We start from the raw sequence: 27,689 nt of genomic DNA, 5'->3' as shown, positions 1-27,689 counted from the left end.
TGATTAGGGTACCTAAGTTGAGCAACTTAATAGGAAATGTAAGCTCTATGAGGTCCCTCTTCTTTTAGAGAAATAAGATTGGAGAGTAAAATAATGCTTAGAGAATGGCCTCATTGCTAAAAAACAAATTTCTCTTAGGATGAAAGCTATGGAACAAGCAACAACACTGGTTAGAATCATCTTGTGTTCGCATCAAAGGGCCAAACTTTGCTAGTTATAAGAGGGTGATTGGAATACACACTTCTTCGATACGATGACCTCTTTAAGGCGTCTGGCTAATCACATATTTATTTTTAAGTTGGTAGATGAAAGAATTTTCAAAAGGATTATAGTGAAAGCAACTAACAGTCACATACCTCAAAACATTACATTATATTTATTTTCTTGAAATCAATATACAATATTCACAAGATCAGTACAATTATTATTCTATCACAAACTCTTTACTATAAAAGAATAAGGAAAAATACAAATAAAATCTTGTTTAGCGGGTGAGGATTTATGCCTTCAAGAGGTTTAGCGGGTGCTCAAATCTTGTTTAGCAAGATTCGGCATAATTCCTGTCAAATCTTGCATACTCTGAGCATTTTTCTAACAAATTAGAAGGCCAAGAACACATTTTCTAAAGCTAGATTTGTCTAATTAATTTGCTCTTTTAATTTATATCAATATAAATAGGTAGATGTTTCTTCTTAATTTGCGTTATGTGTCTAATGTACTTTGTATTCAATATTGTATATTGAAAAATAGAAATAATATTGTACATGCAAATGTAAATGACAATTGGAATGATGTAACTTCCTTGAAATTTTCCATGTATTTCTACAAACAAAATAGTCTTTTTACTGTTGGAAAAAATGTTGGTCATTAGCTATGGCTCAATTTCTTGGAATACAGTTATGATGCATCAATTGAATATCTTGACAAGTTTGTTCACAAGTTTATTGTAATGAAACACATGTTGAAGTGTCCTTATTTGTATGCTATTGATGGATGAATGATTAGGACAAGTTGAAGATTGCTTGGTTGATTTAGCTTTCCATGATAAACAAAATCATTTAATTGTTCATATGGTTATTGCGACAGCGGTGAATGTTATTTTTCTACTTATGCATGAGGTAGGGAAAGATATGAAGAGCAATTTAATTTTCGACTTTCATTACTTCATACAATGACAGAGTGTGTATTTGGGTCATTAAAGAACTAATTTGCAATTTTAAAATGCGACCCATACATTTCATTGGAGACTTAAGTTGAGATTGCATTTGTCTGCTATAGTTTGTATAACTGGAAAATTACAGAGGGTAACGATGACTTCATTTTGCCAGAAGATGAGTGGAGTTTAAAAAGTCGTGATGGAGAAATATATGAAGCTATGCTAGATGATTCACAAGAATGGTTGGGGAGAAGATATCAAATTGCTTTTGCTATGTGGGTCGCATGAAGAATGTTGGCTTTTAAACACATTGATGACATGTATTTATGATTCTATGTCATTTTTTTGTTGACATAGCTTTGTAAATATATCTTCTCTGATAAAAAGTGTAGGGTCATGATAGTTCTTCTAAGAATATATATATATTTTTTTTATGTACAATTTTTTTAAAATCTCATAAAATTATCAATATTAATATGAACTTAAACTATTTGATAAAATTAGAATTTTTTTCACTTTAAAGATTATCAAATCAAACGCACTTCAAGCATTCATAATATATTGATTTTATTTTAATTTTCATATTTCCAACCAAACAGAAAATTTATTTCTTGCATTCACTTTAAAAACAATAAAATAACCTCAAAATGTTTATTTTATATTGTATTTATTTTAAATTATATTTACATTACACTATATTCTTTTTCCTAGCAAGGGCCACCGTCTTGCTTCGCCGGCTCCACCGCGGAGCACTTCACATCAGGTCTCCCTTCTCCCGGCGACGCCAGGTCCGCCTGCTTGCTTGTTTTCTTCACGAAAGCGCAGCCCAGCTCGCGCTTCCCTGCACTCGAGCCGTAGTCTGGCCCGCGCCGCTCGTCGCTTCTAGCATCCCAGCTTGCGTTGCCGTTCAGCCACCAATCTCGCGTCAATCGCCATGCATGGTCTTTCAGTCGTGTGATTCGCCGTTCCTTTCCTTCTTCAGGCACAAACACTTTTGCGAAGGTATATATCCTCTCATATATATCTTGATTGATATTTTGTTGACAAAATTATATCAAACTACCAAGCATTTTGAGATATTTATCTCATGAATCCTGTTGGTTTTCAAATGAGTTCTCTTATGGCAATCTCAATCTAGTACATACATAAAGTTTTCTTGATTGTGTGTGATTTTATGAGAATAATTTTTCATTGAATTTAAACCTTACAGCTTTACGGGTATTGCACATTAACCATTTGATGAAATGTCACAAAGAGGTTAGCTTAGAGATCTTACTTATGGGGAATCTGTGTTGATATATACAGGGGTGGAACTAGCCTCTATTTGGGGGGGGGATTCAATCATGAAAGTTTATTTTATAAACATTAATACGTTATTTGAATGCTTATTCTCTTCTAATACATAAATATATTATGATTGTTTCCCATCTCGTCATCTGTTCACTATTACAAAGCAGCTGAGTACTTCAAGAGATATATGGCCAATCGTCAGAAGCATTGAGTAGGCACTTAATAACCAATGGCATGGGAGCTTTGGTACACATGATGGGGTTGTTGCAAATAACTAGTATCCTAATTTCCTCTCTACTCCTGAGCAAGTATCAGGCAATTTTGATGTTCATAAAAGAAATCAAATGTTACCAAAACTTTGTTATCAAATTTCTATTGATACGTGGCTGAAAGGTTTGTTAGAGTAATGATGACATCAAAAACTGAAGAGATAATATGTACATAAATATTAACAGAGATTTTCCCATTCAAGTTTCATCAAGCCGCGTTATCAAAAGCTAATTTTCTTCTTAATTTGTGTCAACTCTTCTATTATTTATTAACATTTTAATATAGTTGAATTTATTATATGGTATAATACAAGATATATTAATAAATGTAAATTATCTTGTCTAACCTATTTAAGCAACATGCCAGAAATAAAAAAGCTTCAGCCAAGAATGTGATAAATTACGACTTCTATAGAGTAAGAAATTATAATTTTATTTTGTAATAAATTTAAAACATAAGGTTTATCACCGTTTTGAAAATCGGACCGGACCGGCTGGTTGAACCGGGAACCGGCCGGCTAACCGGTCGGTTAGAACCTGGAATCCGAGGTAGCATCCAAGCGGAAAAGAACCGGATGAACCGTCGGTCGAACCGGGAAACCGGAGAACCGGCCGGATTTTAAAGAACCGACCGGTTCAAAAACGAGATGTTTTGGGTGTTGAATTGAACCGTGAACGGGTGAGATTTACTTGGCAGCGAATAATCCTAATCGCAATTTCTATTTCGCTTCTTTCGGCTTTTCGTTCTCCCTCGCAGGCATTTCGAAAATTTTACTGCTCCTAGCTCTTTCTTCAGCTCCCCCACCGACTGGCGTTCGTTCTCCAAAGTCCCAGCTCTCTTCGGCGCTCCCTTCTCCAACCTAAAGCAAGGCAAAGGAAAGGATCGACAAACGATGGTCGACACACGCGGCGGTCGACAGTAAGATCCGGCCATACTCTCTCTTCGGCTCCCCCACCGACTGGCGTTCGTTCTCCAAAGTCCCAGCTCTCTTCGGCGCTCCCTTCTCCAACCTAAAGCAAGGCAAAGGAAAGGATCGACAAACGATGGTCGACACACGCGGCGGTCGACAGTAAGATCCGGCCATAATTTCTTAGTTCTTTTATTCCATTCATTTTCTAGTTTCTTAAACACAATTCCGTTTAGGGTGGAGGGCATTTTCTATTTCGCTTCTTTGGGCTTTTTGTCTTTCAGCTTTTGATATTAAAAGTTAGTTTCTTTGCATCGAATCACTAATGAGCATTTGAGTTCTTCAGGTTATGTTATTTCTTTCAATATATGTTTTCTCAACGAATGCTTAAGAACTAATATAAGGTTCTGAGCTTCAAATTGTAGCACATCTGCACTCAGGTTGCACACACTCGCAAACAATTAACAAGAGCCATTAATTATTGATTATTTTGATATGAAAATATAATGTAGAATGAAAGTATTACAGAAAAATTTATCATTTATTTTATTTTTTAAATAATATTATTATTTATTACATCATTCTGTGTGTTTTGATGTGACTAAACATCATTTTTCTCTTATGTTGTCAAAGTATCGAACTCAAATCAATAGCTAGGATGATCCATCAACTATTTGAAAATACACATAAAATCATCATTGTAGAGATATTTAAAACAATTACTTCTAGCATGTCTTGCTTGTCAATTTAGGGTTTAGGGTTTAGCTTCAAATTTTCATTTTTCTTTGTTAGTTGAGTATTTGATGTGACTAAACATCATTGTGCTCTTATCTTGTCAAAGTATCGAACTCAAATCAATAGCTAGGATGATCCATCAACTATTTGAAAATACACATAAAATCATCATTGTAGAGATATTTAAAACAATTACTTCTAGCATGTCTTGCTTGTCAATTTTTTTGAATCAAGTCCACTACAATATCACTTGATGACCTCATATGTGTAAGTGGAAATTTGGTTATATCTTTGATAGTGCACATCAACCTCATTTGGTCACCTCAAGTTGCATGTCACTTGATTTGTGATGGATTTTATCATGTCTCTCATGTTTCATTCTATTTTTCACTGCATAGGAAAGTGTTCCATCATATAATAAGTTTTACCTTAATTTACGTATCATGTGATTTTGATGAGGTTCTATGTGGCTTTTTTTAACACTATTTTATGGGTATATCATTGGCATTATGTGACTACTTTCTTATATCGATTTACATGTTGCACGACTTTGATAAGATTTTGTACAACTTTCATGTATCAATTTTGAAGTATGTTGTTATCATCTACGTTGATAAAATTTAATTTCAACAACCAATCAAGATAATCTTCATGTTATTGAGTACCACAATGCAATGAAGGTTTATTGGCTTGAATTGAATTATTATCAAGATCTCAAGTGATATGCTGCCATGATGTAGTAATTATCAAGCAATTTGTAGAAAGAGAAAGGGCGATTGAATTTCTTATAAGACTCAATAATGATTTCAATCAACTTTGCATCTTAATCTTAATAAGAGAAAATCTATCATTATTAAATGATATTTTTTTCTCTTATACAGGCTTAAGAAGGAAGAAGGACGGTAATACTCAACACTCCAATCTACAAAACATATGCTATGACAATAACAAACTCCAAGATAAGGAATTTATTGTTACAGACTCTTTCCTTAAAGAAAGGCAAAAGCTTTCTTCCAAAGATAATATAAGATGTAACTCTTGCAAAAAGAAAAAAAAAATAAACACACCAAAAAAAAAAACTCTTTCCTTAAAGAAAGGCAAAAGCTTTCTTCCAAAGATAATATAAGATGTAACTCTTGCAAAAAGAAAAAAAAAATAAACACACCAAAAAAAATATTAAAAACTCCACAAAAGCCCCGTGCTATGGTGAGAAAAAAGAATGATAGGACTTTCTTGTGGAATTAAAAGTGATCAATCTAGAAATTAATAAACTTAGGAATTTTTACAGCACTTTAAAATTAAAATTAGGATAAGAACTTAGAATATATGTTCCCTTACAGGCAAATTAATGGAATTAATAAATATTATGAACCATAGGAAGATAAATATTTAATGCATTCAGAAAACTAAATGGGTTGGAGAGAATGCTAAACAGATTGATAGTTTAGGATTTAAACTATGGTATTATGGTATAAGTCGTATTAGAAATGATGTAGGTGTGATTATAGATAAGAGTTTAAAGAATAATGTTGTAAAAATTAATAGAGTGGTGATAGAATTATAGCTTTAAAGGTTGTTGTTGATGCTAAGATTATTAATATTATAAGCGATTATGTTCCTCAAGTAGGTTTGAATGCGTGTTCAAAATTTAAATTTTGGAATAACCTAGAAGAATTAATACAAAAAATATCTCTCGAAGAAAGTTTTTATTGGAGTATATTTAAATAGACATGTTAGTAGAGAGGTAGATGATTTTATAAGTATTCATGGTGACTATGATTTTGGAGCTATCAATGAAGGTGATAAAACTATATTAGATTTTTTTTTAGCTTATGATTTCGTAAATGTTAATGCCTTATTCAAGAAAAAAGATGAGCATCTCATCACATATAAGAATGAATATAGTAAAACTCAGATTGATTATTTTCTTATAAGAAAAATAGATTGTTTAAATTGCAAAGATTGTAAAATTTTTTTCGAGTGAAAATTTATGTACTCAACATCGTTTATTAGTTTTAGACTTTAAGATGAATGAACGAAAAATATAAAATAAAGTACATCGTAGTTTTAGGATTAGATAGGGACATTTAAGGAATATTAAAAATATTTTTGAAAGCAAGATTCTATATCTTAAGATTTTGTCCGTGCATGTGGAAGCTATTGCTATGTGGAAAAAAAAGTTAGTGATATTAAGAATGTTGCAAAAGATAAACTTGGAGTATAAAATGGAAAAACTACTAATAATAAAAATAGTCGGTGGTAGAATCAAAATGTGCAATAAAAGAATAAAAGATAAAAAATAAAAAAAATTGTTATAAAAATTAGTTTAGCTGTAAAAATGCTGATAATTGACAAAGATGTAAAGAGGTCCGTAAGGAGTCTAAGAAAGTAATTTATAATGCAAAGATTTTAACTTTTGACGATTTATATAATAAATTAGATACTAAACTGGGCGAAATATATATATGTATAAGTTAGCTAAAAAAAGAGTTAGGAGTAGTAAGGATTTAGTTCAAGTGAATTGTATTAAGGATGATGATCAAAGATTGCTTTTATTAGAAGAAAATATTCTAATCAAGAGTTCAAACAATTAGAATGATCCTCATATGACCGTTAGATTGTAATTTGTGTGCTTCCTCTTCTAGTTGCTAGCCCCTCTTCAGATTTTTTTTTGTAAACAACTTTGATTTATTTTTATTATAAGATTTTTTGAGAAGTCTATATATACTCTTCGGTACTATACATAATCGATCAATAAAATTCAAAATAATTTTTCTCTATTTTATTAATTTTTTACACTTCAGTACTTGGGCATGCAAAATGGAAGTAAGAGATGTGCTAATTAACAATACAACAACAACAACAAGCCTTTATCGCACTATGTGGGTCAGCTACTTGAATTTTTTTTCACAATTGTGTTATGTTAATGGTCAAATTCTCATTTAAATCTAATAAAGAAATGTCATTTCTAATATTTTCTAGCCAAATCTTTTAGGTTTACCTCTACCTTTCTTAACATAAGTCAAATCTAATACATCTACTTTCTTAATCGGGTCATTGGAAGGATGCCGTTTTATGTGACCAAATCATCTAAGGCGACTCTATCTAATCTTATCTTCCACTGGAGCTACTCCAACCTTTTCACATATATGCTCATCTCATATCCTGTCTTTAATAGTAAAGCCACTCATCCACTTGAGTATCCTCATCTCTACAACACTTAACTTAATATTATGATTCTCTTTTAATCAACAACATTCTCTTTTAATGGACAGCATGCTGCACTAATTAGCAATAAACAGATCTAATACAAAAGGAAATGAATGAATTGGGATGGATTAGAATTATCATTATTAGAACTTGTGCAAAAGACTTGTGCCATTTGAGTTAACTTATCAAGTTGCACACTGGAATTGATGGAGGAAGCTCCGTAAAGATGACCACATATATTTAATGTTAGTCAGTTAGCTTATCATTTTCTTGGTCAAATTGCAACATGTGGTCTGTACATGTTCTATTGTTGGCGGGATTGTTTATGGCTATGTTTATATCTGGCTTTTCATGGATGAAATTATTAGAAGAAAAAATGCTGGCAACTTTCATAACAAGTGGCTTTGTTTTATTTCTGCATACCTACATGCGGATTATCAAAACCACATATCTCATGAATAATTCAAGAAAAAATGGAGTAAGATGGCATTGGCCTTTCAGATATGACAAATTTATAAGCTCCTGTAGTAAGCTTATCTATTTCCCTATCTGTATGTGCATACGAATTTCCAATATTAAAGAACTCAGATTTTTTAGGTGCAATTGGCACCATTATCACAGGTTGATTCCCCCATAGGTAATACATTGCAATGGCCGAAGCCGCCGAACTGTTTTGATTTGATTTTTATTAGGCCATTTTTTTTAAGAAATGTGGTTTTTGTAGCTATTTTCTATTCTAGCAGTTTACTTTGGTCCAAAATATTCTTCTAACAACAACAACATCAAGCCTTTATCCCACTACATGGGGTTAGCCACATGAATTTGTTTTTTCCATCGTGCTCTATTAAGAGTCAAATTCTCAATCAGATCCAATAAAAAGGTCGTTTTTAATACTTTCTAATCAAGTCTTTTTAGTCCTATCTCTACTTTTTTTAATATAGGCTAGATCTAATACATCTATTCTCCTAACTGGGTCATTGGAAGGCCTATGTTTTATGCGACAAAATGACAATCCATCTAAGACGACTCTCTCTAATCTTATCTACCATTAGAGCTACTCCACTGGTCTTAAATATTATTCTCATTGATATAATTCAAAATCATTGTAACGTTGATAATACATATTATATCGTCTCCATCTACCATTTTATTTATTGTTAATGTCGATTTAATAATATAGTAGAGTAGGCTTCTTTTTATAATGTGTTTTTTGTCACAATCTAGTGACCAAACTCCTCCATAGGGATTTAGTTATCTTGATTAATCCACTTGAAAGGATATAAGATCTTTATAGATAAGGGATTCAATTAGTTTTTTATGTGAGGAGGGGTTGCTCATTTTATCATTGCCATCATCTTGTCAGTGGAAGGGGCTTGGGGGTGGGTTCAGGAGCAAGGTGGATTGCTTATTGTTTTGTGAGTAATTTTGAAGTTTGAGGAGATTTGTAGGAAGGGTTCGGTGCTTTAAGGGCATTCATTTGATCTAAATAACAAGCTCATGCCTGAGTACCATTGGAAGAAACTGCAAACTTGGCAGAATGCTTTTGAAGATAGAATTCTCACTCCAGCCACTTCACTAAGAATCCTTTTTCCCATATCATACCAAAGTGTTACTTGCTAGCCTAACTTTCAACCAAGAAAACACATATATAGTGAAGGCTAAGCCCTTGCCCCACTGGCCTGAGAGGTAGGGGCGGAGGCAGGAATTGTTTTTAGTGGAGGCATAATTTTAAAATATCACCTTTTGATCCGGGTTTGAGATAAACCTTAGTAGTTTTTTTTTTTAATTTTAATATAAAAATAAAATATATGCTTATAAAAACATAAAATATGTTGTCGATATAGTTTGATCAAGACTTTCTGTGTTCAAATCAAGCATCATTTGCATGTGTCCAGGGATCAAGTAGATTAATATTTTATAATTAGATTTATATTTAATAATGTAAATTGATCTCTCTCTATATATCATTTATATCTATGTATAAATCTACATTATTTAATATTTTTAAATTATTTCCTTTATCCTATATAATTAAAACTTTCATTATATCTTTTCTTTTATTCAAATGAAAAGGTGATGAAATGACTTTTTAAAAACTTAAGTAGCTTTTTCTAGTTCCCATATCTTGACTTGTCAAAACAAAATAAAAATGGGCAAATGCCTCATCATTTTTAGCTTATACTTCAAGCTACCCAATTGATTTCCTCCTAGGCTCTGTGATTTTTTGACAGCAGCTCAAGTAGGAGAAAACCACCGTCTCCTTTATGGAGTTAAGACATGTGAGCTGCTCCTCATCTCCTTGCATGAATTACAGGCTACTACCAGTTTCTCTTCTCCTCCATGCGTCACTGTAGTTGGTCATAGCCCATGCCCAGCCGCCCCATCGGCCTCCTTGAGTGTAGCTTAGTTCCTCATGCAAGCCCACCAATGGCCATATCCCCAAGCTATTCTTGCAAGACAAGGTCAGCGGGGCACGGGTACCTAGTGCTGTACTGTTGCTCTGTCCATGCTAAGAGGTGCCATTAGTGCTCCCCATAGTGTGAATTTGCATGCCAACATTTGATCATGCTTTCATTTGAATGTATGAGATACAGGTTGTCCATGCCTATACTCTACCCTCCATTCGCTCTTGCCTTTCTCATGCTTTAGGTCTCTGCATCCATGCATGTTAAACAAGAATGAAGGTATTGAATAATGTTCATTTTCTATGTTTGAATTCAGAAGATGGTCGCCATCCAACGATTGCTACATCCAAAGAGGATTTCAACGGAACACCTTTGCTTGCATAAGGCAAGTTTTGTTGGATTTGTTTGCATGGAATTGGTTTAACAATTTTCTATGACATAAATGATAATTTTGCACAGGAGACGAAGTAAATCAGAAATGATAAACCAATTATTGGAAATTGAGCATGCTCATACAAGAAAAGAAGAACTTGATGATTCTGGCTATGACTCAATATCTGATGAGGTAGTTGGGAACCGTGCAAACGTTTTGCTATATTTGTACTTGCTAACATAAAGATTCAGATGTGCTATCTTTTATAGATTTTCAAAGCTTAAACAAAGTAAAATAAAAAGGATTTGTATCCCAAAAGCATTTGCACATTGAATAGTTTATCCACACCATAAACAGACAAAATATTTAAAACATGTTTAGATTAATTTCTTATTTTCTTTTTCTAACTTCTTCACAGGGCTTGAGGAGGGAGAATCTGATATGTCTAGTTGCATTTTATTCTTTCCAGTTCAACCAATGTGCCTCTATTGTGCATTGCAAGCTAACACGACTTCAGTTGAAATTTTTTTGCTCTAGAGCGTTCCAATGCTATGGCTATTTCCATTTTTTTGTGCGTAGCTCCAAGTCTTTTAATTCTAAAGAAATAAATGATGGTTATGCATCATTGATTATTTTACTTCACTGTAATTTATGGTGAGGTTATCATGTTTTGTTTCATTTGTTATTTCAATGAACCAAGTGATTGGCTGACTGCTTATGGTGTTCATATTAGTAATGTTTTCGAATGAAATGAATCCTTCATGTACATTCCATGATCTATGTGGTTCTGACTTACGAATTTATATTTACTACAGAAGTTGATATTTTCTAATAAGATGCTTTACCAATCTTCCTAAAAAAATGTCTGTAGTTGTATGAATACTGGCAATCATGTCGAGACTGGAACTTGCTAAATGATATCTTTAAAAATGTGGTTTAAATTTTATATCATTACTTTATGATGTTGCGTGGTTTAGCACTCGCCTCATTAGTTATGCATTTCCAATGGATTTCTTACTCTTATTTCTTAATGGAAATGTGTGAGATTCACCATTTATTTTGAAACTCTAGCTTATGCAATAGTTTTTTGTGAAGGCAACTCTTATATGTCATGGAATTTTAGATAATTCTTTTTCAAGTTTATTCCTAGATAACTATGGTGTTTTGTGATGAATATATTGCAGATGCTGAAATACTTTGAAAAGATTTTAAATTCTGCGTTAGAATTATAGGTATCCCAGACCATAGAAATTTGAGCCTTAGTTTGAAAAGATGAGTGAGGCACCTTTTGGCGTGGGCCTTTTGGAAGTGCATTTGTTAGAAGTCATGGAAAATATTCTACATTAGGGGATCTTTAGTTGTATTTATTATGAGTGTAAGGTTAAATGTTTGCATGAATTTGGTTTTTTCAATGGGTTGGGTGCAAAATAAAATAGATCTAAAGTAAAATGTAAATGCATGTGAAATGCCTCAGAAGCCGAGTTTTACATCACAAGGATGTTATCCTCTATTGTAACATCTTCCCAAGAAACCTTTGTGCGTGCAGTCCTTTCCGGTTGTAAGACTCTCACCCATAACTACACTTTGTTGGATTCTCTTTTTTTTGCCGTCAAGGCCATAGAATGTAAGATTTCTCCTTCCTTTTCTGCACAATGTTGGAAGTAGGATCATCTAATCGATAGAGTGGGAGAAGTAGGTGATGATGACTTTCACCCTTCTTCATGACTTATTACCTTCATAATTTTTTTTTTCTTGTAGATTGTAGGACCTTATTGATAGAAGAAAGCATAAAACATTTTACAACATTGTTTTCTCAATTTTTCTGATTGGTACTCATATCATGGTAGGTTTTTATTTTTAAATTCCTCATTTGTATATTCCTTTTGCTATTTGTTTCAATTGATTCTTAGTTTTTCTTGGACAGTTTATGGTTTAAAAAAGATTCATAGTTTTTCTTGGACAGTTTATGGTTTAAAAAATTCAATATTTTTTCAGTTATATAGTTGAAGAGAGAGTGGGGATAATAATGAAGGCATTTCTATATTATAGAACATTAGAACTTGTTTGAGAAAGATTTTCCCAAGTGAACTTGGTTGCAAAGTTATAGTTTGCAATTGCAAAAAATGTTGATTTAAATTTAACAACCACATTAAGAAGAAGCCTTTATCTGATTACGTGGGATCGGCTACATGAATCGTTTTTCTCTATTGTATCATATTAAGAGTCAAATTCTCATTTTAATCTAATAAAAAAAGGCAATTTCTAATAATGTTCTAACTAAATCTTTTTCGGTCAACCCTCTACCTTTCCTAACATAGGCCAATTCTAATACATCTACTCTCCAAACTAAGTTATCGGAAGGCCGACGTTTTATGTGTCCAAACCATCAAAGACGACTCTCTCTAATCATTTCTGCCACTAGAGCTACTCCAACCTTTTCACGTATATACTTTTTTAGCGTTCTGTTTCTAAAAGTGAAGCCACTCATCCACCCGAGCATCCTCATTTCTGCAGCACTTAACTTAATTTTATGCTTTATGTAATAGTAGTAGTCTGTTGATTTAAATTTAAGATAAATAAAATTTTGATGTTCTGCTTTATGTAGTTGTAGTAATCTATTATGGAAACATGTAATGGTAGTTTAGTGGATCGTCATTGGTTTGAATAGTTTATAGGTTATTAGTGCTTATTAAGTTGTTATTAACGTATTAGGTGTCTTCGTTTGTCATAAATGCTGCCCCTTAGGGAGAATTAGGGCATGCAAATATGAATGAAGAAATTGAGTTTTGGCCCTCTTCCATGATGCCTTACTGTAATGGGCAGTTTAGCGGATCGTCAACTGGAGTTTTAGGCAAACTCGAAGTTGCTTAGTTATCATATATCCTTATTAATTTCTGGGTTTTTGCATTTTATTGTTTTGGATCACAACAAAATCTAACCACTTCATGTTTGGCTAACATACTTTAAACTTTACATGCAACCAAACAAAGGAAAAAACTATTTCACTGTATTTACTTTAAATCAAATCAAGCAACACAATTTAAATAGACTAAACTATATTTAATTTGCTTAGTTTTCTTAAAATATATGCATTTTAAATGCATCCAACCAAAAAAACTCTCAGATTATATGTATCATAGAAGTTTGTGCCCAATATTGTGAAGATGAATGGGGCGCCTTTTATCTTGGTAATCAGTTCCATGATTCATTATGTAGATTTATGCCATACATGGAAAATCAAAGTTGCGGAAATAACATGTTAGACCGGTCCAGCTGGTCCAAGAGTTACTGGCGAAATAGCGGAAATGTCCGCCTCCTGCGCACAGGATCCACCCACCCATTTCTACAGAGCTGCTTAGGAAGGATTTTGAAGGAAGTTTAGGAAGGAAATTGAATGTAGGGACTGTTTAGAGATTTTCTTTTGAATTTTTTTGCATTAAATAGTTTGTTTTCCTAGGGTTAGGGCATCTTGAATTTGATTGAAATTTGAGATCTTCTAAATTTAGATTTTCTTTGGGCTCTAGCGGCGTCCAGAGATTTGGGAGAGATCGAACCTCCTCTCAAATTGAGGATCAACTGTATCATGCTATTTTTCATTTCTATTTCATCAAATAATGCAATTTTTCCATTTTTCTACTGTTTTCTTGGTTTTGTGCGGATTTTTGTGAAGAATTCTTTCTGTTTTCCGAAGATTGATAGGAAATACTTGAAATCTACAAGTGTTTCCTATCATAACACTGAGATGGATGAGATCATGTTATGTCCTCTTTTGAATTTGTACCATGATCAGTTATACTGACATAAATTAGCATTTCTTACCATAAGTAATATATCGAAGTTAACTTTTTTCCCTGTGAATGTTCAAAAGGAAAAGGATGCACGATCAAGATTTCCATTTACATATGCTGCTACCAAAGCTAAGCGAGGAAGCTATGATAATCTAGAAAAGGAGAAGCAGGAAGTATGTGAGTGGTCCGCTATTCTTGGTGAGGCCAATGAGTTAGCTGGTTTGCATGGGAAGACGGGTAATTCTTTCAATCCATCTGTTGTACTTGAAGAGAGAAGATCTCATAAGGGTATGTTGTAAATGAAGCTATATTTGTTAAATTGTTTCTTCAACCAATCTTTCCAGTTTAACTATTTTTGAATAAAATTAAATGATTCAGGTAGCCGACCCATACAGCGGTATAAAGCCTTCTTCTTGTTGTTGTAGTATTAAGTAACCTCCTAAATTAGTAAATGCTTTATGCATATGAAACTACTGTTGATGACCTATTTCTTTCAACCATTTGTAAATTAACTGCTATACTAAAGAACTTTATCACAGTTTTCTTATTTTTTTCTGCTGATTTTAAGCAACTTGTCTTTTCAAGTTTGTACATCCATCAGATATTTTATTTATGTGAAAAATTATGTTATTGTTGATGCTAATGAAATTTCATAAATATTTTATTTTGAATACCTATATTAAAAGGTTTGTGCAACTCATAAAGAGAAGCTATTACAATTAGGCTGAGCATTGCCCAAGGGTCTTGACCATTATCAAGTTCTGTACTTTATCATTTCATCCCCCTTTCCTTGATTTTGCTTGATTTATTTTTTATTTTTGTATTTTGTTCTCTGTAGATAGGCTGCAAGCAAACCAGCATGCTCAAGAAATAGCCTGTGTTTGGTTTATTTATATCATTTTCCTAGCTAATCAACCAGGTGTAACCATAATTTGCGAATCGCATAATATAAATGAATAAACTTAGGTTAAAAAAAAATCTCATTTACTGTTTCGATTGAAAAGAATGTAGTTTACATTATTTGCACCACCAACGAAAGGCTGCCCATTTCAATGGGGTCTATCATGGGATTGAGTTGCCCTGTGAGGATCATTATGTAAGTCACCTAACAATCCAATCATTGTTGTGGTGTGTTGGTTCTCGGCAGACCTTGAAGTCCTCTATTGTGTGGATCCAACTGATGGTATCTGCAAGGATAGACAATGCTTCACGTTTGTTTTCTTCTTCTGGATCACTGACGCAGAAGTGCGTGCCAGTGGCCTATGCAACCGAGGGGGAAAATTTTAGATTAAGGATTTAGATTTTCTTATGAAATGAGTTGAGTAAACAAAGAGTAATTTCATATCTCATATCAAAATAGTGAGGAGGAAGCAGCTTGTAAATTCAAGTCTTCTTTACATGTTGGGGTTAATGGCAATGGTGATTAGATCAGCTGAATTGGACTGTGCAGAAGATGCCCAACTGTTGTAAACAAAGAAAGAAAGGAAAACTGGTGGTCTTGCTTGCTTTCCTGAAAGAACAAAAAATGGAAGAGGAATCAGATCAGTCTTCGGAGGAGGATAGAAAGGTTTGGGAGGCTGGGAATCAAGTTCTATAATACCCAAAATTAAATTATAGATTGCAACATGATGTTTATTTAGAAAGATCCAAGAAGCTTCTAGAAATTCATTCAAATTCAAAGAAATAGGAACAAACTCTTAAAAGTTAAAAGTAGTTCACAATTTGTAGATTCTCTCTTTAAAAGTGGTCTAATGATCACTCTTTTATTATGAACGATAATTTTATTTTGGGTTATTAAGTTTCAATTGCTCTCTATAATTTCTTAAAGTAACTCCATCGCATGTACGTTTCACATCATGTTTATTTAGAAAGATCCAAGAAGCTTCTAGAAATTCATTCAAATTCAAAGAAATAGGAACAAACACTTAAAAGTTAAAAGTAGTTCACAATTTGTAGATTCTCTCTTTAAAAGTGGTCGGCACTTAAGAAATGGAGAAAAATTGGTTGAGTGAACTTTGGGGATTTCCTTGATTCTCTCCTTATGCAATTCTTTTAATTCTCCTTGGTTGCTCCCTCTTTTTTTTGAAATTTTAAATTTTAGTTTTGCAATTTAAGTCCCTACTCATAATATAAATAAATTTCAAAATTTTTGTGAGTCTTTTGGATCATTTACTCGGCCCATAGTTTTGAAGTCTTGCATTTGGAAAATCATAGCTTTCATTAGAGACTCATTGTGTGCAAAATCTAATAGGTTTTTCTCTTTTGCAATGAGCTTAGCCGCTGGATTGTAGGGCATGTTGGTTCTCCTCCCTTGAGTTAAGAGTTCGTTCTACTAGTATTATGGACAATTAAACTACTTCCATGCTCTTTAACATTATGACATTTAAGTTGATTTTAACCTACCAAAGCTGATGTGGGAGTCCAATATACTAATATATGCCCCCATGCTATCTCCCCGGAGGGATAGATTAGTGTAGTAAAGGTTCTACTCTTATTAGAAGAGATTTCCACGGTAGGAGCTATTGAGCGTTGAACAACATTGTTTTGTAAACTAGATTTATTCTCCATGATCATTGAGTGGTGTGGTGGTATCCCCTACTGTTCATAACAAGAAAGCCAGGAGAGTTCAATTGTGGTAGGTATACTAGGAGGCCAGTCTTCTCGTGTTTTTCCCACTGTGTTGGCTGATTTCCTGCTGTGGACAGCAGTTTGTTGTGAGATCTTTGGCTAAAGTGATTAGGAAATACTTGGAATCAAGTATTTCCTATCAGTATACTAGGAGGCCAGTCATTCGTGTATCAAGCATATGAAGCATCTAATTAAAACAATTAGATTGTTGCACTGTTGGGATAGTGGAACAAAGTTTCTTAACGCAAGGTTGATTGAATTGGCAAGAGAACAAACTTCGCTCAAGGGATCCTAACTATTGCAGATCTTGACATCGCATTTCAACATGGATTCCCCTTGTGTTGGTCATTTGGCAAAAGGATAAAGCGTCCATATAATTTACTAGAGAAAACTTTGCAGTCTCAGTGCCTTATCCGAGCTTATAGATTTATTTGAATTTTTGAGGTGTTTTTGGAAGTTGGAAGTGACTAGTAATGATCAAAGACCTTCTTTGCGACCTAGGAAGACGCTAATATTGATCTAAGAAACACAAAAAATATAACATCAAATACACGTATTGAGTGGAGGCATCCATGTCTATGAAAAGAAAGGTCATCACTAACCTGACTCAATTTTGTCGCCCATCTTTAAGGAGTTTTCATTCTTTGTTGTTGGACATTTTGGTCAAAATAAATCAAGTGTCTAATCATGATGCATGTCTTGATCGAGATATTGGGCTAAGCAAGAATATAATTTGATCCACACTACATAGATTTAACCAGCACATATTCCCAACTAAATAATTCAACTAGTGCAAAAATCAACCAATCATGCACCATCAATGGCAAGGATTCCTGGTTTTATGTAATGCACAAAATGAAGTAACGAACTTAATTATACTAGCATCAATATGATCTTAATGAAATTCTATGCTGATTGGAAAGCATGAGGCCTAGTACTAAATAGCATGATCAGCTTGATTAACATAACTTCAAATTTCTATTTCTATAAAAAATGGCGAATTAGTGCCCCTACGACAAAAATGGTTTGTTTTTTCTTAAGTGTGTATCAATCAAGTGAAGGTGTATTTCTTGGTCCAAAATCATTTATGTTTGGAGGTTTTATAAATGTCAAGTATAAATATGAAGCATTCATGATTGTGCAAATATGGCTAAAAAACAACTTGAAAAGTGGAAGCTCAAGTATGAGAAGGGTGGATGTTCTTTAAAAAGTCAAGGTAATATCTCACATTCAACATTTCTCTTTCTTACCCCATTGAATTTTTATGTATGCTATGCCATATTAGATAGATCTATGGTAGCAGACACACCTCTAGGCTTAGAAGAGAGATGCAGCTTTCTATGCACTGCTTATTAAACAAGGTAGAGTGTTCATATCAAAGGAAGAAGACAGTGAGCGAAGAGCATCAACTGTCTCTTAACACAAGACAAGACTTTATGATAGAGGACTAATAATTATTTATGTGTCTGCTCCTACAATCATTTTGATGGCATGATCACCTTTTTAAAAGAAAGAAGAAAATGTGGGGATGACAAGGATGATAACAAAGGTGTAATGCGACAGAATCGAGATCACTTAATAGGCTGCGGCAGAAATAGTTGCAGTTTGACAAAAATAAGTTTCCTTTATAGAATGTGCCATCTCATTGAGCAGATTGAGTGAAAATATTAGACTCAATTGCCATGCTAGTATTGTAAATGATACAATGAGTAGCGGATGGACTATGGACGGCCTGTAGTGTACATAGGGCAACCCTTAGCAGATATGATTTTTTCCTCTTTCTATATTAGAGGGCAACTTTTTCAAAACCCTTGTGACCACGTCTAAGCATCGTTTCATATCATATCAAAAAAGCAGTAGTTTGGCAGCCTCTTCAGCAGAACAAATGACATCGACACCTAAATCAGTTGGTTGGATATTGCTTAGAAAGCATATTTATTTGCTTGTCATTGATATATTGATAAATAGTTCTTATGTATTGGGTTGTAGGAATTTTAGGTGATACCTTAAGTGCTCTGATCTTTTTTAAGAGTTTTATCAAGTTTATTCACTCCTTTTGAAGCATCTGCCAACTGCCTGATTCTGAGTAGAAGAGTTCACTTTTGAGGTGGGCACTTGATTGTTCTTCTTAAATGGAGATTACAGGGCTGGAAATCTTACCTTTTAGATGAATATTACTTTGATGGCATCGTGTTCTTTCTAACCGCTCTTGAATTATGAGTTGATTAATCTCATAGGAATTCGATTGCTCGCTGCATCTCAATCAATTTTGCCTGGTTGGGTGCTTTATGATGTCTTCTCCAAAACTAACTTGAAATGCATTTGGAGCATATTTTTTTTTCTAAGCTACCATTTGTATTAATCTATTTCAGTTATTTTCTCTCAGGTGGAAGGGGAAATTCTAGGTTCAAATTTTCCTTCCGATCCTTGTCCAATAAGGAAGATTTTTCAGGGGATCACTCCTTGTCAAGAGATGAAACCTACAACTCTTGTGAGGAAGATATTGAAGGACCAGCAAAGTGGGATTATTTTGAGCATGGAGCTGAAGAAGATACAGTGCCACAGCTTATGGAAAATATTCTGGAAGAGAGTGTTGATCAGGCTAACAAGCCAGAATTTCACAAGCAGCTAGCTGGAGCTCCTTCAGTGTCTGAGCTGCTGGAAGATCTGCAAAAAACGGATCCATCCTTGAGAAGAACTCTGGTAGGACTTTTATAAACTGTTTATGTTTTTCTTGAATGTCTTTTGAATAAATAGAGTCCAACTTTTGAATGAAATGAAATATCTATAAATATGTCCGTAATTGAACTCCAGCAAGGTTATTGCATGAAATAATAAAATTTACATGATTTATTTTCAGGTCATATAAGTTTGGTGTAGTTTCCTTTAGTTTAATTTTAGGATGGGCATGATTGAGGGTCTGGAAGGGGAGAGATTATTCTGTGCGGTGTCCGATTGCGTCCGGAGGCTAATTCGGATGCGCCACGTCATCCAATGCCATGTGTATTGGGTGATGTGGCGCATCCGGATTGGCCTCCGGACGCGTCCAGATACCGCACGTAATAATTTTTCGTGGAAGGGACAAGTGGTTTAGCTTGGTTGAGGGATCGGGTGGAATGCATTGTGAGAAGTTGCATACATTCCATCGAAACAATCACAAAACATATATTAAACTGCAAATAACACATGATATGGAAATACTAATGAGGAATTTTGGACATAAGCAATGCTATGAATATTATAAGAAGATTTGAGGACTTGGTGATTTTATTGTTGCACTGGATTCTTTTGTCATTTTTTTTGTGAGTATGGATCAAAAAGGTAAGTTGTTTGACACTAGCAGTTAAACTTATTTTCAACCCAAAAAATTAAGTTTGTAAGGGAGGGTAAATTATTTAGTCTTTATATGCTAGCATATGCTTTATTATCTGATGACTGTCTAAACTCACTACTCTAATGCGCCTCAACAAATTTTCCCTTTACGCAAGAGCTCTCTTCATTAACCATTAATTCCCCTTGAACGAAAGCATTTTAATATCATGAGTGTCATGCACCAAAAGTTCACTCAACTAAGTGGATCTACAACGGGTCACTATTCTTGAAATAGTTCAATTGTGGTTAAAAGCCACCTATATTTATGCGAGCCAAAAATTATATGAACCACTCAATCTCAACCAGCCATCAATTTTATACCACTTATTAGAGAATGTAGACCAAAGGGGTGCCAAAGTTTAACTTGAGACATAAGTGATTAAAACCCTTTCAAATCAAAAGCTCAAGCCCATGGGTAAGGACCACACATGGTATTTCTACACGTATATGACTTTAAAATTAATATCGTCGGCTTTAACCAACCTTAGTGTAAGTTTCTCTTTATTAATATCACAGATTCATCTTTTTTAAATGAATCTTTTTACAGCCAGTGGATAATAGTAAAGGAAAGACAAGGCGGACAAGTTCTTTCAAGAGAACATTAATGTGTTTAGGTAACAGAGTTCTTGACAATAAAGATGCTTCTGAGTCTATGGGTGACATTTCAAGTGATGATGAGGTGTTTTTCTTAACCCTTTTAGTTGCAAGAGTTTACCATCTTCATTATCATTTGAGGCTTTACTGCTGAAATAATGTGTTTTTTCTTCTCAGCATATTGATCAAGACTATCAAGCATTTCAAATCAAGGGACAGACAATGGCAGATTTGTTTCAGGAAGCTTTTAATACATCTGTAGAGGAAGGAACTGGAATTCCTAGAAGCAATAAGTTAGGCCTTGTGCCCATTTTCAAGCGTTTTATGAATATGAACCTTTTGTTTAAGATGATGTGTGGATATCCTTCTTTGAAACTCTTAAATTACCTGTTTTACAGATTTGGACTTCATGGAAGATTGCAACATGTAATGCAGCTTGGAAACAATAGGTACATGGAATATTTAAAAGAGTTGCAAACAGGAAGGACTCCTTCAAGTAAGCAAACTTTTCCATTTCTTGATTGTAATAAAAGTTGCTTGATTGCTATAAACATTAATGCAACTAATTATACAACTTGATCATACATTTAATTATGCATTTTTAATGTTTTTTTTAGAAAATATAATAATTATGTGCATTTTTCATCTCCAGATGAATCAAACCACATAATTGTAAGGATCTTGTCAAGAACTTTCGAGGCAAAGCTAACAGTTTGCCAATGTTTCTTTGGTGAAAACAGTAAAGTTTGTAATCTGACCCATGTAGATTTTTTTTTTCCAAGAAATCTATCATTTCATCATTTGAATAATGAAACCTTGTGATGATTGGTCTTGGAAGTAGAATGATGAACTTGTTTTGATTTTTCCTTGCATTATTTCATTGTCACTACTCTGATTGCTCGAAGGTTATTTTTTCAGAATTTTCAGTGTGAAAAAGGTTTTCATGAAAGTTTTGAAAATGGAGGATCCGGGACGAAAACAATTATCTTTAGCCCAACGTTCTGCAGCAACGTGGAGCTTGAAGTAGGAAGCATTGTGTGTATTCACCAACCATGGTATGCTTGCTTGAGTCTAATATATATATATATTTTTTCAAATGTCTTCTTCTTTATTTATAGTTCATTTAATTTGTTTAGACTTGATGAGGAGAATGCGTGGTTGGTTCTCTAAGAATCAGGTTGATTTATTGCAAATGATAAAACGCATTTCATATAATAATGAAATCTATTAGAATCTACCACTTGGTTGCACCTCCAAAACTTCTCAAATATGAAACTCCATATTTTTCATATAATAAAACATTAATGTCAAAGATTTATTAAGTAAAAGTGGTAGACTTATGATAATATGGATATTTGTTGTTTAAATATGTTTGTAAAGAATAGGTTTAACATTTCATAAAAATAATTGTTTTATAATTGAGATGCATGCTGTAGACTCGATAAGCGCACAATATCCTCAAGAAGCATACAATAGCCTCGTTAAGCATGCTAATGCATCAAGTAGTGTGCCACGATATCAAAAAGTGTGCAATAATATTGAAGGGGTGGAATGCAACAAAAAGCGTATAAATAAATTGAAAGCGTACTAGCACCTTATACAAGTGTATCTAAATATGTACAAGTGTATCACGTGAGCACGCCAAAAGCATGCAAGTAAGTCGAAAGTGTGCGAGTACGCTATGCAAATGCACTGGAAGACCTGCAAATGTATTGCATGAGCGCACCAAAAATCATGCTAATATATTGAAAGCATGTGTATGCACTATGCAAGTGCATCGAAATGCATGCAAGCCATTTAAAAATAAATTTAAATTACCTGCACGTGCTTCAACAAATGTGCTAATAATGTAAACACACAAAATTGAGAATGCTGCACAAGATTAAAAGTGAACTAAATGAAATATTTTTTTTCAAAGTAAAAACATACGCATGTGTTCTAACTGATGCATTGAACCCCTAAACTTAAGGCCGACAATACTGCATAGGTTAAAATAAGAAATTAAATATCAAGTTCAATCTACGTTGAAAGGATTAGAGTCGACAAGTCTTAAATTAATGAATGAATATACAACTATAAAATTTGTGAAGATATTGGTCTTGCATTAGACCTTCAAAGCCCTCTTTAAAGAAAATTCATCATAAAAATGTCAGCTTTTGGTTTCAAAATTTATATAACAATTCACGAGATCAGTAGTTGAACTCATTTCTCTATTAGCATGTGAACATATTTAATAAGGTTCAAATAACAAAAATATGAATTACATCAATCTTTGATGATGGTTGTATTGCAAGTGAATCTCAACCTGATGGAACTTTACAAACCCCAGTTCAGTATAAATATACTTAAAAATGATGGCTGCGTTGATAGTTCTCTATCGGAGGGGTCCATTCTCAAAATCTATCAAAATTTCAAAATTTAACATCTATTAAAATTCATATATTTGAAGTGAAATTAATAACCTTTAACTTAAATAAAAATTTATCTACACTCCACAATCATCCACAATCATTTAACAAGGATCATGAATTCAAGAATAGCTTTACCTCACAAAGAGCAAATGTCAAATCGAGAATATCACTAAAATTTATTTTCAAACAACCTCGTTAGTAAGGTCATGACATTTATTTCCTACTGCTGGTTTGGCCCAAATGGCGCCACGTGTAAATCGTTAAATCAAGGCCCATCATTTGGATGATTTTATCGCAGATAGACATCGTTGTATTACAGTCACAACCATAGCATGTATGTTCCTTAAGAGTTAACACACTAGGGTAATGAATCGTAAGGCATACTTAATAGGGAAAAAAATACTTAGCTAAGGTCAACTTAAATTTGTTCTTTAGACAAACAGACACCCCAGATTTATATGATACTCGTGGACGAAACAACCTATGATTGTCGATAGGGATCTTTTGATTAGGTTAGGCTGACTACCTCCTTCGGATAGGTATATTAACGGCTGCAAACTAACCGAGCTGAGCCAAGTATGTGTGTGTTCATGTTTGAGTTCATTTATTATCAGCTTGTTCAAATTTGGTTCAAGTTTGCTTCGAACTTTTTTTATTTGTGTTCAAGCTTGGTTCATTTAAATTAATGGGTGTTCATGTTTGATTTGTTTCATACTTATCGAGCGAGCTTTAAATAAACGAGTCTTATCGAGCTATAAACGAGCTTTACTTCTAGATGTCATTAAGTCAACAAACGAGCCTTATTGTGCATTCTAACAAATAATTACATTGAGAATGTTCGCGAACATATCTAACAAAATTTTTTAAACTATCAAACAAGCTCGTTCACGAACATATCTAACGAGAATTCTTGAGCTACCAAATGAGCCCGTTTATGAACATATTTAATTAGTGTTTTCGAGTTACCAAATGAGCTCATTCACGAACAAATGATCTATGATTCATCTTATATTTGTTTATGAACATTTTAAACAAATAAACTAACAAACATTAACAAATGTTTCTTGTTCATGAACAAATTCATTCTATTGAAGGTATAAAATAAAATAAAAGTAATTTTAATAAAATAATAATAACAAGAAAAAGGATTTATGTAGCCGACCCCACGTAGTGGGATAAAGGCTTGATGTTGTTGTTGTAATAATAACTTATTATAACAAAATTAATTCTAAAGAACATAGCATAATGCTTAAATGTATTTCTTGAAACTGGAAAGATAGCACTGAATTTGATTTTCACAAAAGAGATGCATGAATATGTATCCAAATATGTAAAATCAATGAATTATTTTGTATGGGTTTGATGCTGATGTAAAAGAAAAAAAGCAAGCAATCAAAATTTACTAGCAGTTGTATCAAACACGACTTGAGCTTTTATCGAGATTCTTATTGAGCTTAATGTCGAGCTTGTTCGCGATGTAAATGATGTTGTTCGTGGACATAAATGACTCGAACACATTATTGTTCAATCTTGTTTATTTAAGGATCGAGTATTTTTAAAAATGTTCAATTTATTTGTTTAGTTAGTTAAACGATCACAAACGAGCTCTGATTGAACCGAGCAACGAGTAACTCTCGTCAAATGCTTGGTTCTTTTGCACCCTGGGTATATTAGGAATCATAACTTAGGATGACGGAACTATGAGATCTTGATTGGGTTCGTCATCATTATCCTCATCATCACTTTAAGTGCAAGGTGATGAATTTCAAATCATAAATATTAAAATTGTTGTTATTATATGTCATATATTAAGTACCTATTTAATAACTAGCCTTAATTAAAAGTGTTCTCTTATCCTTGGAAGTGGTAATTAGCCACAAGGGCTTATGCCTATGAAAAACCTAAACTTAGTTCTTAAAGTCCTTATAAATGAGGGTGAAATATCTAGGTAGCGTCTCTTATTTAATCTAATCTATCTTCCAAAGTTTTGACCCATAACAACAAAAACAACACCAAGCTTTTAAAACATTACGTGGGGTCGGCTACATACATCATTTTTTTCTATTATGTCATATTAAGAGTCAAATTCTCAATTAAATCTAATAAAAATATCATTTTTAATATTTTTTAACTAAGTCTTTTTTATGTCTACCTTTATCTTTCTTAAAGTAGGCTAGTTGTAATACATCTACTCTCCTAACAAGACCATTCAAAGGTTGATGACCAAACCATATCTCCAATCTTATCTGTCACTAGAACTATTCCATCCTTTTCTCGTATATATTTGTTTCACATTCTATCTCTAAGTGAAAAGCCTTTCATCCGTCTGATCATCCTTATCTCTACAACACTTAATTTTTTGCTTATCTTTTCATGGCTAACATTCTACACCATAAAACATTGCAGATCTCACCACCATCTTATAAAATCATTCTTAAGTTTGAGGGGTACTTTTCTATCACACAACAGGGCTTATGCATTCCTCCAAAAAAATTAACCCATAACATAATTTGTTAAAACTCTCCTCAAATATGCAGAGAGGTCAAGGTGCAAAATTTTTAGATCCCCCCACATTTATCAATGCTCATCATTAATGTTATCCATTAATGTCCTATTGATACCTATGTTTAAGGATTTTATTTGCACCTTTTTCTTATGTGGAACTCATTGTTGACTCGTTGCATCCGATTTGCACTACTCTTTCTTGGATTCTTTATACTTTATTTGTGAGATACTCACTATCTCTAAATAACAAAATCTTTGAGTGCTTTGGTCGCAATTATTTTACACTAAAATTGACATCTTATGTGCCATCTTAAGTTTGTGAGGGTGTATCACTATATCTAAATTGTCTCATGTTCTAAATTATTTGTAGTAGGAATTTTTACTATGTACTGTAGGAATTTTTTCTTATTATTGAAGATATTAATCCTTTATTATATATTCTTATTATTTTCTTCTCTTGTTTATATATATAAGTGCCTATATGTATATAAGCACATATATGATTGAGCTAGAAAGATAATAAAAATATAGGACTTCCCAATTCTTTTCATTCAAACACCATCAAATGCTAAGTTATCCATTTTACATTTTGTCTTCTTATGAAGAATCAGATAATTTTTTTTGGTTGAAGAACAGTACATTTGTTTGTTGATTAAAACCATATCAAGCTGAAATTGAATTAAATAAGTTCAAGAAATTGTTTGCACTATTGAAAATGAATTGATTCATGCTTTGCTTTTCTTCTGTCCTTATGAACAGGAAAGAATTTCAAATAAATGGAGGGGAGACTATCATTCTGTCTGCATATTTCTCATCATGCTTATGAAGGTTTAGATGTTCTGATAAACGCAGAGAGTCAAATGAAGTGTTTTTACTATTTTCATACAGAACAAATTTGGGAAAGTGCAATGGAGTATTACTGTCATTTGCGTCCGTCGTTTGCTCCAGCTTAGCACCAAAAAAAATGCCATTCGAGCGAGGGTGAACAGTGCAATGCCAATAAAGTATGAGAAAGAATATACATAGATTTTTGTTTGTTAGAAAATGGAGTTCAATTGAAGACGAGTTGCTGCATTTTGAAGTATTACTACATTTTGGAGAAAAATTTGAGTTTTTCGGTTGGAGATGGCCTAAGCCAATCATTACAGCATTTGAGTCAATTGTATAATTGAAATGAATTGATTATGAAGACTCTAACCTTGTTATCTATATTCCAATTCAAGAATGCCTTATTAATTACCCTTGTTTAGTACATTAATTGGAGGCAGGGACTGAACGGAAAAAAAAAAAAAAAAAAAAAAAAAAAAAAAAACTGATTCATGATCATGAATCCTAATCAGATTTAAACTTCGCTTGGGATGGCTTTCTTACTGTTTCTTAAAGCAATAAAAAAATTGACTCAAACGAAACTTTAGATTTTGTTTGACATGACTTTTTTAATGTTTCTTAAAGCAGCTTTTTAATATAAAAATTAAAATTTTATACTAAATAGCTGCCTTAAGTAGTAAGAAAAATGTCTCAAACAAAACTTTAGTTTTCGAGAGATGAATATACTTATCAAATCAACATGAGCTGCATCAATTACATGACTATTCTTTGTGAGATCATAGAAATGTCTCTTCAATTACAAAAATAACATCAAAACTTTATCCTACTACCTACTACGTGAGCTATAAAAATGCCTCTCCGATTTAAAAATTTCTATTCATTTGATTCTGTAGCATTCAAAACTATAAACTATGATAGATATGAAGTCAAAATTTTCTTCATATAATTTGATATTTAGGTATTAAAAAACAAAACAATTAAACCTTAATACAGTAAATATATTATAAGCACATAACCAACAGAACAACTAGGGGTGTCAATTTGGGTCAGCGGGTCGGGTTCGGGTCGAACCCGGAATTGACCCGGCACTGTTCGGGTCAACTCGAATCCGACCCGTTTTTAAAAACGGATCAGGTTTCTGGACCCGAACCCGATTCGGGTCCAGGTCAACCCGACCCGACACGAATGACCCGAAGTTGACCTAAAATTGCTAATTT

At 33.2% G+C, this 27,689-nt stretch overlaps 1 protein-coding gene across 5 annotated transcripts; it reads left to right on the top strand.

Moving 5' to 3' along the window:
• The first annotated feature begins 1,857 nt into the window (after positions 1–1,857).
• On the top strand, positions 1,858–26,883 carry LOC110102633. Of its 5 annotated transcripts, none has more exons than XM_028700917.1 (12): positions 1,858–2,158; positions 10,293–10,358; positions 10,433–10,538; positions 10,765–10,917; positions 14,215–14,422; positions 19,149–19,465; positions 20,682–20,813; positions 20,906–21,021; positions 21,127–21,224; positions 21,381–21,472; positions 21,647–21,783; positions 26,404–26,883. In XM_028700917.1, exons 3-12 carry the CDS (start codon positions 10,452–10,454, stop codon positions 26,468–26,470), a joined length of 1,407 nt encoding a protein of 468 aa, XP_028556750.1. In that variant the 5' UTR covers positions 1,858–2,158; positions 10,293–10,358; positions 10,433–10,451; the 3' UTR covers positions 26,471–26,883. The 5 variants fall into 5 exon arrangements, 4 of the variants coding, with proteins under 4 accessions (XP_028556750.1, XP_028556749.1, XP_020686717.1 ...); XM_028700916.1 differs by having other exon boundaries at positions 10,290–10,358; XR_003703096.1 differs by lacking the exon at positions 21,381–21,472 and having other exon boundaries at positions 10,290–10,358.
• The last annotated feature ends 806 nt before the right edge of the window (positions 26,884–27,689 follow it).

The sequence above is a fragment of the Dendrobium catenatum genome, unplaced genomic scaffold (genome assembly GCF_001605985.2).
Source record: "Dendrobium catenatum unplaced genomic scaffold, ASM160598v2 fragScaff_scaffold_1608, whole genome shotgun sequence".
Lineage (NCBI taxonomy): Eukaryota > Viridiplantae > Streptophyta > Magnoliopsida > Asparagales > Orchidaceae > Dendrobium > Dendrobium catenatum.
This window is presented reverse-complemented; position numbering and strand designations above follow the sequence as displayed.

Coding starts and splice junctions, on each gene's coding strand:
- LOC110102633 (XM_028700917.1), top strand. CDS start 10,452: ATGATAAACCAATTATTGGAAATTGAGCATGCTCATACAAGAAAAGAA. Junction 10,918..14,214: donor ATGGCTATTTCCATTTTTTT/GTGCGTAGCTCC, acceptor AATGTTCAAAAG/GAAAAGGATGCACGATCAAG. Junction 19,466..20,681: donor CATCCTTGAGAAGAACTCTG/GTAGGACTTTTA, acceptor ATCTTTTTACAG/CCAGTGGATAATAGTAAAGG.